This window comes from Rhinolophus hipposideros, assembly GCF_964194185.1.
Source record: "Rhinolophus hipposideros genome assembly, chromosome: 9".
Taxonomy (NCBI): Eukaryota; Metazoa; Chordata; class Mammalia; order Chiroptera; family Rhinolophidae; genus Rhinolophus; species Rhinolophus hipposideros.
The window spans coordinates 67,849,091-67,861,220 of NC_138055.1; the positions used below are offsets into that span (position 1 = coordinate 67,849,091).

General features: G+C 39.3%; 1 protein-coding gene across 1 annotated transcript in view; it reads left to right on the top strand.

Moving 5' to 3' along the window:
* The first annotated feature begins 845 nt into the window (after positions 1–845).
* Positions 846–12,130, top strand: part of TPH2 (tryptophan hydroxylase 2) — a 96,824-nt gene continuing 85,539 nt past the window's right edge. The window contains exons 1-5 of the mRNA XM_081059308.1: positions 846–1,470; positions 3,849–4,001; positions 6,593–6,776; positions 6,887–6,987; positions 11,825–11,892. Of these exons, the coding sequence (XP_080915434.1) occupies positions 1,366–1,470; positions 3,849–4,001; positions 6,593–6,776; positions 6,887–6,987; positions 11,825–11,892 (611 nt within the window). The 5' untranslated portion in view covers positions 846–1,365. The remainder of the gene's footprint in view (positions 1,471–3,848; positions 4,002–6,592; positions 6,777–6,886; positions 6,988–11,824; positions 11,893–12,130) is intronic.

Genomic DNA, 12,130 nt, shown 5'->3' on the forward strand with positions numbered 1-12,130 from the left:
GTGCCTCAGTTTCTCCATATATAAAATGTAAATAATAGTTACTTTCTAGTAAGTGTTGTGATAGTGGATCCCATTTTTACCTAACAAAGTGCTTAGAATAGAAATTGGCAAATACTCAGCAATCAGTAATATTAGCTACTATTATCATTACTTCAGTTAATGTATTTAAACTTGGCTTTCCTCTTAGCTGCTCAGAGGTGATTTTTAGAGGAAAGCAAGCCAAATAGTATTTCCAAATTTAGATCACAGTTATCTCCTCTTAAGGAACAATTAAAGTCTGGTTAATATTTGTTCATCCATTCCTGTTTTGAAAATGTTCATCTTGTTTTCTATGTAAACAAGGAATATCACCCCCAGGTTTTGTTTCATTTTGTAGTCAAGCAAATTTGGTCAAGAGTCTTTCATCCCTCAGGAGGATGGCAATATATTCCCGTGATATATTGACTTTTATGACTTGCTTAAGTTTGAATAAGTACATCAATTGATCTATGCATTTCAAATGTGTTGGATTTGATCTAGTTACAAGTGAAGAGGAAAAAGTCAGTAACCACATCAATAGCACTAAAGGAATGACTGATATATAGACATTTAGTTTCCTTTTCCTTCCCGCTTAGTGAGGAAGAGTCTAGGGTAAGTGTCTCAGTTATGTCTGTGTGGTGTATAAAAATATATTCGCATATATTTATATACATGGCTAAATCAAAGCCTCACAATACAGTTGCCTGACTGACACCACAAAATGGCATCACACAATTGGGAAGCAGTGCCGTTTATGAAAACCATCACACACACACGTGCATGCACAGAACCATACACATCAGATCGGTAAAAGCTAATTCGCAAAATAAAGTGGCTTAGGAGATCAGCAGTGCTGATTTTCCTAAAATAATTTTCCTCCTTTTGGAAAAAGAGCGCAAAACCTTTGAATTCATAGTCACCTAAAGACTGAGGTTAAGTTGCCAGTAGCAGGTTTGAATGATGGGAGCTAACATCAGTAGACTGATGTTTTCTTTTACAAATAATACTCTGTTATGTATTGTTCACCACCAATGCCAAAACAGCTACTCGACCTATGAAACAAATCGCACCATGAGCACAGATAACCCCAGGCTTCAGGCCTGTAATCTGTCCGTGGCCATCAGCAGCCTGAAATGAGTTTCTTTCTAATCAGCGTTCCATCAGTCCTCAGTCACTCATATAAAGGAGTCTGGGAAGGAGAGGATTCACTTTCTTCAGCACCAGGGTTCTGGACAGCGCCCCGAGCCGGCTTCTGTTCTCACTCTCCTTCCTCTTTCAGTCTCCTCAGGGCTGCCACTGCCCCTCTAGTCCCCTCTGCTGCAGAGAAAGAAAATTACATCAGGATCCATGCAGCCGGCAATGATGATGTTTTCCAGTAAATACTGGGCAAGGAGAGGGCTTTCCCTGGATTCAGCAGTGCCTGAAGAGCAACAACTACTTGGCAGCTTAACAGTGAGTACTGAGTAGCTAGCACTCTCTAGAGAGTGTTTTCTAGGGTAGTGGTCGTCTTATCCTGCCATATTGCCCTTTGTACACCTGATGTAGAGTAAGCACAAACACCTCAACTCCTTCCTCTATCACCTGTGTACTCTGCCTTTCTCCTGTCTGCCTCCAGTTTTCCTTCTCTCCCCATAAAGTAAAGCAAGTATACTGATCGCTACAGCTAAACTTCCCTTCCTCAAAGTTTATAAGTAGAAAGCAAAGAAGGTCCTGAATATTAAGGACAGGAGATTGTATGAACCAGTGTCTTATATCCACAACCAAAATAGGTGTGGAGAATTTTGAAAGGCCATTTGTTATGAGTAGGAACAGGGAGAAGAAATTAAATAGGTTTCTATGGTTCCTGCAAGATTGTTTTGTCTCCTACCTAGACCCTATTCCATCTACAAAGCCTGATCTTTAAATGCAGAAGTAATTGTTTTCTATTTTTGTCTATAGGTGCTGGTTATTAGAATAAAAGAATGGCTGCATTCCTTTCAAAAAACTTTCTCCTGTATCCCTCATTACCCCATTTTTATTTTCAGTTTAATTGATGGAGGAATGAAAGCAATACACCACTTGTTTCAATATTTAAGGCAGGTTTTATATTTAAATGTTAACAATAAAAAAGTAATATTTTGCAGGATTTTAGATCCTGATGTGAGGTAATCGTCATGGGATTTAATAAAAAAAGACAGTGAAAGAAAAATGTATTCAGATTCCTAGTCATTAAAAATATTAAGTGATACTTCATTACTGTTCTATCAGACTTTATCTACCAAATACAATTCAGTCTGTATCAGAAAAATCTGTTTTAATATTATAATTCCAAATACGTGCCAGAGGGTTGTATTGTATTGGTATATTATTACTGTTAAAAATGTCTAAAAGTAATCAGGGCAAGTTTTATAGAACTATTTAAATCAATTTGTAGGAATGAGACTGAAAACTTAATTTTTTTTTAACATTTAAATATCATGAATATTTTGTTGAGACATTACATTGAGGAATTTAGAAGTCATAATGAACTGCTAGAGGAAAACAAGAAAACTCAGAGTTATGGTTAATGTGTGACCCTTTCATATAAGAAAACTGCTACTTAAATATGTAAGATACGTGTGTTAGGTGGTGAGGAGGAGGCAGATGGAGAGAGTACTAAGACATTTGAGCTTTTAATGACTAAACACACTATCAAATGCCAATGTCTGCTTAAGCTTCTTCTCTCCCTTAGGTCATAAATAATGAAATATTTTTTTTATGATGTAAAAATTTAGCGAGTAAGGCAATACTAACTTGTGAAAATAAAGCCAGTAGAGAAATCAGAGGAAGGCAATGGTAAATCACTATTCACTGGGTTCCATATCTAATGTACATTTCTCAGTTTCATGAGAAAGCAATAGATTGGTGTGATTGTATTATATCACTATACTCCAGGGAGAAAGTTCTCTGCCCACCTGATTCTTCATTTTCTTGTACCCTAATTTTGCTTTGTCTGTCAAATGAAAGTCTCCAGCTTTTCCTTCTGCATTTCTGACAATGTGATCCGAGTTTCTGGAATTTGTCATTTTTGTCTTTAGCCAATAAGACTAAACTGCTCTTTGATCCTAACGATTAGCTAGTTATTTCTCTCTCTCTCTCCAGCCCCGCCCTTCTCTCTCCCTCTCTCCCCCATCTCCCACCCCCCCACATCCCATTTCTTTTCTTTCCTTTTCTTTGTGGCTGAATTTTAACAGCCACTTTTCAGATATCATCTGCTGACACAGATGGCCTTATTTTAATACATCCCTTTGTGCTGAACTTCTGTAGATAGATTCACATTGGCAATGTGGATCTAATTGCAGAAAGTAAGGTTATCAATTTCAGTGCATGACCTGACATAATTCAGAATGAAATGAATATTTTGTTTTTAAGATTTAATTGAAACTATAGTGATTGTTGTGAAAAATGTTTCTTCGTATTTGTGTTATGTTTAATAATTAATATAGTTTCCATATGATTCAACTAGGCTAACATCAAATTTTATGCTGTGAATAAATCTAGAAAGGCAAGAATTATTCATATATGAGATTTTTTCACTTTGTGATGGTCATATTTTTGTTGTTATTAAAATGAAGCAAATCTGATCCCCTTTTTATTTCAACCACTGGATGATATTTTAGAGCCCTGGAAAACAGTTTCCCAGAGTAAATTAGACCAATATTTATGATCAAAAGTTATGAGTTGACATGGCAACTTCTTGAGTTTATATGATTGCTGGGGCTCCCAGCATATGAATGGAATATTTGAAAAAAAATCTAGTAAAAATGAATCCTAACTAATATTTTTCTGTGTCCGTTTCTACCTTCTTGAAGCTAAATAAAGCTAACTCTGGCAAAAATGATGATAAAAAAGGCAACAAGGGAAGCAGCAAAAGTGAAACCGCCACTGAAGGTGGCAAGACCGCGGTTGTATTCTCCTTGAAAAATGAAGTTGGTGGATTGGTAAAAGCACTGAAACTCTTTCAGGTGAATGTAAAATATCATTACATAACTTTAAAAGTAACTGTGTTCCTGGTTACAAATCTGTCATATGTTATGAAACATTACTGAATCAATTTCTGGATAATGTATTGAAAGGTTCAAAGAAACCAAACTTCATGAGATTTTATGAGGGGAGTCTGCCAAACAATGGAATAAGCAGATTTGTATGAAATATGTTTTATCAATTCAGAGTTAGCCTACAAGTAATTCTGTGGACTCTTGCTAGGTGAGGAAGTCAGTAATTAAAAAATGTGAGCCTCAACTGGAAATGCAAACACAAAAGAAGCCAAACAGGTTATCTTTAAATGTCAAGAACCGGCAGCCTTTTTTGATTTAATAGTTGCATCATGCCCATGTCCTAGGAGCACAGTTATTGCATAGAATGAGATACATGAGTATAGGCATTCTGTACTCCCCTAAGCCTTATTGTTTCATGAGCTTCCCATGTCTTTTGTAAAGATGAGTCACTGTCCATATGTATAAGCTAGGACTAGCTCTCTTTGTCTTATAGAGATGCAGTGGTCTTTTCCAAGGCCCAAATTAGTGGTTTGAACCCTCAAAAAAAGAGCCTGGTTGAGGGTGACGTTAGAAACGTCCAGATAAACAATTGCCTTCTTGCCAGGATATACCTGATGGATCCCCTGCTCTTCAGCAAGCACCCTCCGTTACAAATGCATTTTGTTTGGGGGTGATGGCTGCTGATTAGATAAGGTAGGAAGCCCAGCTCTGCATGGTGCCTTGGGCTGCTAGTGCAGTGGAAAGATGGTTGGAATTATAGTCAGAGGATTCAGACTTGTGTTCTCGAGGCTTGGCTAATCATAGCTGCTTCCTTGGTTCAATTTCTTCATTTGTGAAATAGCAATAATACTTCCTACCTAACAAGATTGTTGTGATGAAGTAATATGAGTGAACGGGCTTTGTAAAGTGTACAGATATCAGGTGTTATTGTAATGCCTCTTTGATGACTAGAGAGGGGGAATTAGCAGCCTCATTTGGCAAATATTTCCTTGTTCTCTTTTGACCTTGAAGAAAGGATCAGGCACCATAAACAGTGGTAATGAAAATCTGAGGAAATATTTTACACACAATTATATCATCCAGCGCTGTCTTTGTACAGTGCCCAAAGGCAGGCCAATTCAGTTAGACAGCTGGGTGCGGTGGAAAAACCCCTGGAGAAGGAGTCAGCAGCCCTGAATTTTCCCTTGCCCATGAGCTCGTCATGGGGCCTTAGCTAAACCGCTAACCCCATCGAGACCTCAGTTCCCTGGTCTAAAAATACCTACTCTGCTTTAACCAAAGAACATTAAAAATCCAAAGTGACCCAATATGATTGAAGACTCTTGAACTTTGAACTTAATATTAATCTTACCTTTATTATCTGTCATTTAGAAAATGTGGCATTCGTGTAAAGGTTAATCCAAACAGAAAAAGAGCATTTAATTTCCTTGTCACAGGACTAGGTTCTTTATACAAGGGGATGCTATTTGATTTGATCTTACTCTGGCACTGGAAACTACCTATCCTGCTCCTATGCTGAACGTTCTGAGGCCATCCAGGATTGTACTAGGAATTGTGCTGATCAGAGTGTACCTTCCTGAGTGATGGCGGGTGGGTATCTTCCTATTTGGGGGTGGGTTAGGGTGGAGACGAGAAGTCTGTCTTCAGTTAACTCAAAGGAAAAGAAGACTGTATCTCTGGGGAAACTGAAACCTGAGGTTTCAGTTTTAAACTGCTGCCATCCCTCAAACACCTTCTTGTAAGGAGACGTTTACCCCTAAAATCCATCATGGGGTGATAGTTGTAGCAAAACATCCTTGTATGAAGCTAGCCTGGAGGTTGCTGAGAGAGAAGAGTTACTAAATGCTCCCATTTAGGGTTTTTATGTTTGTTTTTTGGTTTCTCTTGGCCCTCGGAGATCCTCTCTTGGCTGCTTTTCTTTTTCTACAAAATGGGCTATATTTTGGCAGATGTTTCCCAACCATCAGTCATTTTCATACCACCTTCCAAATTTCTGCCTCATTTGCCTGCCATTGTACTATTTACTCATTTTTTTCAAAGATTATTTTTAAACTTTAAATCATTTATTTTAGAATTTTAATTTATAGTGGAAAATGTATACCACCATCAAATTAGGAGTTTGAGTTTTAGTTATGTTTTTGAAAAACGTATACAAATAAAAAGATAAATCTGGGAACTATATGCCAATATGATAAGCTAATTGCTCCCCTCTTCCACAAAATAATCATGCATACCACCAGTGGGATGTGGACTGCTCTGGGAAATAGTGATGTTTATGATTATAATATATTTTATAATATATATTTTATAGTATACACCTTAATGACCCTCCCTTTTTTAATGAGACAGGAAAACTGACACACAGTCTCTTCCTATTAATGGAGACACTGGTTGAAAATATTTCCATGTTTTCATCAACCAAAGAGGGAGGAGATTTTCTTTTCTTCCTTTGTGGGCATTTGGCACCTTGTTGTGTAAGAGTTGAACAAGAACAGCTAGTGGCATCTCTTTTATTGTGCCCTGGAGGTGACTTAGAGATATTGCTTATATTTCCACAGGAAAAACATGTCAACATGGTTCATATCGAGTCCAGGAAATCCCGGCGACGAAGTTCAGAGGTGGAAATCTTTGTGGACTGTGAGTGTGGCAAAACAGAATTCAATGAGCTCATTCAGTTGCTGAAATTTCAAACTACAATTGTGACGCTGAATCCACCAGAGAACATTTGGACAGAGGAAGAAGGCAAGGCCAGTTTTTGCTTGTCGGGTGATTTTGCAATCTGACAAATGTTGCAAAGGGGAAAACACAATCTGTGCACTAATATTTTTGAAACTGCACTGTGTTTTCAACAGAGCTAGAGGATGTGCCCTGGTTCCCCCGGAAGATCTCTGAATTAGACAAATGTTCTCACAGAGTTCTCATGTATGGTTCTGAGCTTGATGCTGATCACCCAGTAAGTGTCCAGTAAAATCCATTCCACACATGCTCTTCCAGCTTTGCCCATGTGCCAGGCGGTGTGCCATGTTCTGTGCTGTAATGCTTTATTGTAGAGCAATTTATTATTTCTTCCCCATCACTGAGAGCAGACTTTCAAATGATAAAGCTTCCCTGTGAATATGTGTTGGCTGGAAACAGGTTAGAAAGATGGCATTTCCACATAGCATTCATTTTTTAAAGGGTTGGATGGAGGAGTAGATTCTAAACCTTGAAGAATATTTCTGTAGAATTAGGCAGCCTGAAATATACTTGCAGATGATGACCCTTGGAAAAACGATGAACTGAAATTGATTACTCCTTTGGGAAACTAGGGAGAACTTGGCATTATGGGGCTCAGTGAGAGAATAAAATTCTCCTTGCTATTTTCCTTGACTGGAGGTAGTTAGGAGTAGAGTAATGGAGTGGACGTCAGTCTCAATGGAAAGGCAGAGGTTTTTAGAATAAGGCTGTGATGGAAGACGCATCTCTTCCCACATCTACCCGGAATGTATTTACCACCATCTCTCCTCTACGCCAGTAAAAACGACCACCTTTAAAGAAATATGATACGTAAGTAAGCATTTCCCATTATTCCCTCTCTCCACCTTTACATCGGTTTTTATTTAACACAAGAGACCTGGAACTTCTTTATGGTCAGAATGAAGTACAGTTAACAGTCTGGGAGAAATAAGCAATGTACTCATTCGTTACAAGCATTTCCTTCCCCTGGTGCCTTTTGTCTAAAAACAGGGGGATAGAAAGGCGAAACCCAAGTGGATCATGCTTATAGGAGGGCTAAAAACAGGGGGATAGAAAGGCGAAACCCAAGTGGATCATGCTTATAGGAGGGCTTTGTGGTCTGAGGGTAATGGCTTACAGATATTCATTTTATTTAAATGAAGGAAATCTGATAGTGGGACTATACTCTCTATGCAGTGGTTCTCCAACTGTGGCCCTGGGACCAGCTGCCTCAGCAGAACCTGAGAGCTGGAGTTAACAGGCCTATACTTCAGTGTGAGGAGTCTGCTTTAAGTATGGCAACTTCAACGTGAGGGAAATTTTCGATCAAACCGATCATTTGGCATAACATATCAGTTCAAACTAATTCATAACATAGCATTCAAACAAAGGGTCAAATAAATCTAATTCAATTGTATTATTAAAAAGCTGAATTCTCTCAAAGACACAGCATGTTATATTTGCCATCATCACCTACAATTTCAGAATAATTCACAGAAATTCCCATGTAAGGCTCTGGAACATTAGGAAAATACTCAAAAGTGCCTTACTTAATAAGCATCCATTTGTCACCTTCCCCTTCCCCACCTCCAAAGGAGTCAGAATTAGCAAAGAAGTATAATTTAAGAGATTAGCAATAACAGGACTGCCCAGACACCAGCTATTAACTTGCAGGATGAGGGCAAGTCCGTCTACCTCTGTGCCTCAAATTCCTTACGTGAAAAGTGGAAATAAAATTCTTATTGACTTCCAAGTGGTGGCGTTTGTATAGCCTAGTTAATAAAACAATTGCAAAGTATGTTGGCAAGAGTAAATACTTAATTCCAGGAATGGAAATGCTGTGTTAAATCATCCCGATCGTACTGTGTAGGGCCTGCACAGTAAAAGATTTCTCACTAACCTCCTATTTCCAAAAACTCCCCTTAGTCTAGTTTGAAAATTACTCACCAGGAAGGGGGTCAGTCATTTTAAAGGAACAACCGCAGGAACCACTGACCTTGCTGTGGCATTTATTCCAATACCAAGCGTACATTGTCCTGTGCTTAATTTTGTTTCATTACTCCTAATTATGCCCACCTTATGATCCCTTCTCTTATTTTCTGTGTAGCCACTTGAAATAATTGCAAGTACTTAGCAATCTCCTACCTCACTCATTTTTTTTTCTTACCACACATATTTCTTTTATAAGCATACCAAATGTTCATCATGCAAAACTCGATATTGGTAAGTTGGTGGTTTTTATAAATTATTATTTGATGAGGATGGAACAAGTTGTCTAAGGACTGTTTGAGCTTGGGAATAATCCCAGTTTTGAAACAGGGCTTATTGTGAGAGGATGGCCCCCTTGTGCTGGGGTGGCTCAGAAGGGGCTTGGAATAGAAGAGATTGCTGAGGCTCCCTAGGAAGGGTTCAATATCTATCTAGGTCAGTGCCTCTCCAACTTCAATGGACAAATCACCTGGAGAATCTTTTCAAAATGCAGATGGGGGGTCCTGAGATTTTTAGGGAGCTCCCTAGCATTTCTAGTGAGCTCTCATTTGAGGCTTATTCTGGAGGTTTGGGGACTACACTTTGAATAGCAAGGATCTAGAATGGGAGAATCGTTCAAAGTGTGGTTCAAGGTCCACCCACAAAGTGTGGTTTAGGTGCTCGTTAAAAGTGCCGTACCTTGAGGCTCATGTGAAGCCACCTGAATCAGAACTTTCAGGATGGACCCTGGAACTCGTATTTAAAAGGACTTGAAGGAGCTCTAGGGTTTGAGAACTAATGTCCTAGGTCAGTGATCCTCAGCCCTAGCTTTCCATTCAAATGATCTGTAGGGGATTTAAAAATACCCCGAGGCCAGGGTCTCATGCCAAGTGAGGTTCAAATCTGACCCTCTGGGAATGTGGCTAGGTTTGAGTCATATTTAATGCTCCCCAGTTGATTCTAATATTCCATCAGGGTTGACTTATTTGGGATAGCTACAACGTACCTTTAGCGGAGCACTTCAGGTTGCTGGCTGGTCTTCAGTTTCCCTTGATTTAAACCGAGAGAAGAAGGGTGGGTGTGCAACAGATACTTTCCTGGCCCTAGGGTTGCCAGATTTGGCACATTTGTAGGATGCTCAGTTGAATTTCAATTTCAATTTCAGATAAGCAACAAATAATTTTTTCTTATAAGTATGCCCAAATATCACACGGATGTCCTGTACTTTATCTGGTAACTATCCCTGGCTTCAGTCTACAGTACATGGCCAGGTAATGCTGTGTCTCTGTAACAGCCAGTGGAGCCAGCAGCCCTGCTTTACTTTGCCGGTTCCCGGTTCCATCCTGGAAGCCCAGCATCGCCCACAATGTTCGCGTAATCACTACCACTCTAGGCTAATGAGGCATGATGAGTACATCACTCTCTCACATGCCTGGAAAAGGTGCAGGTGTTTGCTGAGGAGAGACGATTGAGATTCTTCAGGAAGCCCAGCAGACTATGGGGCTGTTACCATGGTGTCCGGTTTGGCAGGAACCGGGGAACAGATGCTGTGCTTTTCGCATGACTCTTTTCCTTTTGTCACGGCCTGCTCTCTTTTTGAGTAATAACGATGCTTCAATCTCTTCAGTTTCACCACCCTGGGTTGCCTGATATTACTAGTGAGTGTCGAAACTCATACTCTCTGGCATGACCATTTATACCTTCAACAGCAGGAGACCCCCGTTTAGGTCACAGACCCATTTGTGAATGTGGTAACTATGGTCACAAAATTTTGTATATACACATTTTAAGGCTTTGCAAGCCTGCTGATGAGCCCCAGTTAAAAAACTCCCAATTCATAGCAAAAGGAAGAAAGTGCTAGCTACTAAGACAGGATACTTCATTTCGGCAGTGTGTTTGGGTGATCTCTCTCTCTCTCTCTCCCCTTGTTAGTAATTCTCTTGTCATTCCTGAGAGGAAGGCTGTTGGCAATGGAAGTTCTTCATTTCTGTCCAGTCCAGAGAACTGGCCTGAAAGCCAGTTCTCCTTTAGCCAGAAGAGAGAATGGAATGTTCCTATGAGGAACGATTTTCCTCTTGCACAGCCCATCTTGCACAGAAGTGTCTGAGCTGCAGCAGCGACAGGCTGGGCCTTTGTGGGCCTGTTGCCTCTCTCCTCTTAGAGCCCGGGATCCCAGCTGCTAGTCTTCTTGCCTGGGCCCCATTCTCTGAGTGGCCACTGCTTCATGGTTATTTTTTTGGGTTGTAATGGTAAAAAGTTATATTGAAACAATTCCTCTTGGGCTTCCAGAAGTTTGAACAAACAGCCCTGGAAAGAATTGATTATCTGAAAGTACTAGAAGGGAAGGAAAATGGAAAGTTTGTTGACAAGAGGAGAAATTCTTGAGTAAACCAAGAAGTTGTCTTGGAAGGATTCCACTTGACTGAAGAATGACAGACGGGATGTTTCATTTCCCAAGTGTTATGATGGTGGCTGAAAGTCTTAAAGCCACTGAAGATTAATCTGAATCATAGGAACTCAAAGTGGAATGGAGCTATCCTGCTATCCTATGCATGAATCCCTTAAAATCGATTTTGCGTTGTGTGGCTATACTCATAAAATACAGCAAAACCTCTTTCACTCATATTAATTTGGGGATTTGATAATTATTGTGAATGATAGAACTCTTAATAAATAACTTTGTCATTTCTCCAAAGCAATTAAATGTAGGTGAACTTACCAAATAACATGTTAACCATGTTAACTGTTTTAATGACCAAGATAAGATTAATTTGTGATTAAGATCAATTACATGTAAATGATACTTGAAAAACCAAAGCATATTGTTCTTAATATCAATTTGCATGGCTAAGTCATCCTGTCTGCTTAGCAGAAAGGTAAACTTTAGCCTGAATTCTCACATATTCCAAATTAGTAGAGCCCAAATTTAATGAGGTTTTACTGTAAGCACAATTCGCTTCTGCCTGTGTCATCAAGATGGTCATACAAGGATAAAAATTAACATTTGAATGGAAAGCTCAATCAACCTTGCAGTGCTTTTCTTTTAGGCCTTCAGCAGCTAATTTTTTGGCACTCTGTTAAATAACTTAATCTCTTTTGTATTGAAGGGATTTAAGGACAATGTCTATCGACAGAGAAGAAAGTATTTTGTGGATGTGGCCATGGGTTATAAATAGTAAGTACCTGTATAACTCTTTCCTGCAACTTGTCGCTGGGTAGTTAGAAAAAAAAAACACATGCTGTGTTAAACAGACCTGTCTTCTCTTCACTTCAGCTTTTTCACAAGGCAGACTGATCCATTTTAAACACTCAGCAACTCCGTAGGTTTTAAATGCCGTCACTGATATTTGACATCCGGGTATAATTGTAAAAGAATGAGACCTACAAGCCACAAGCCAAAGTGCTACCTTTTC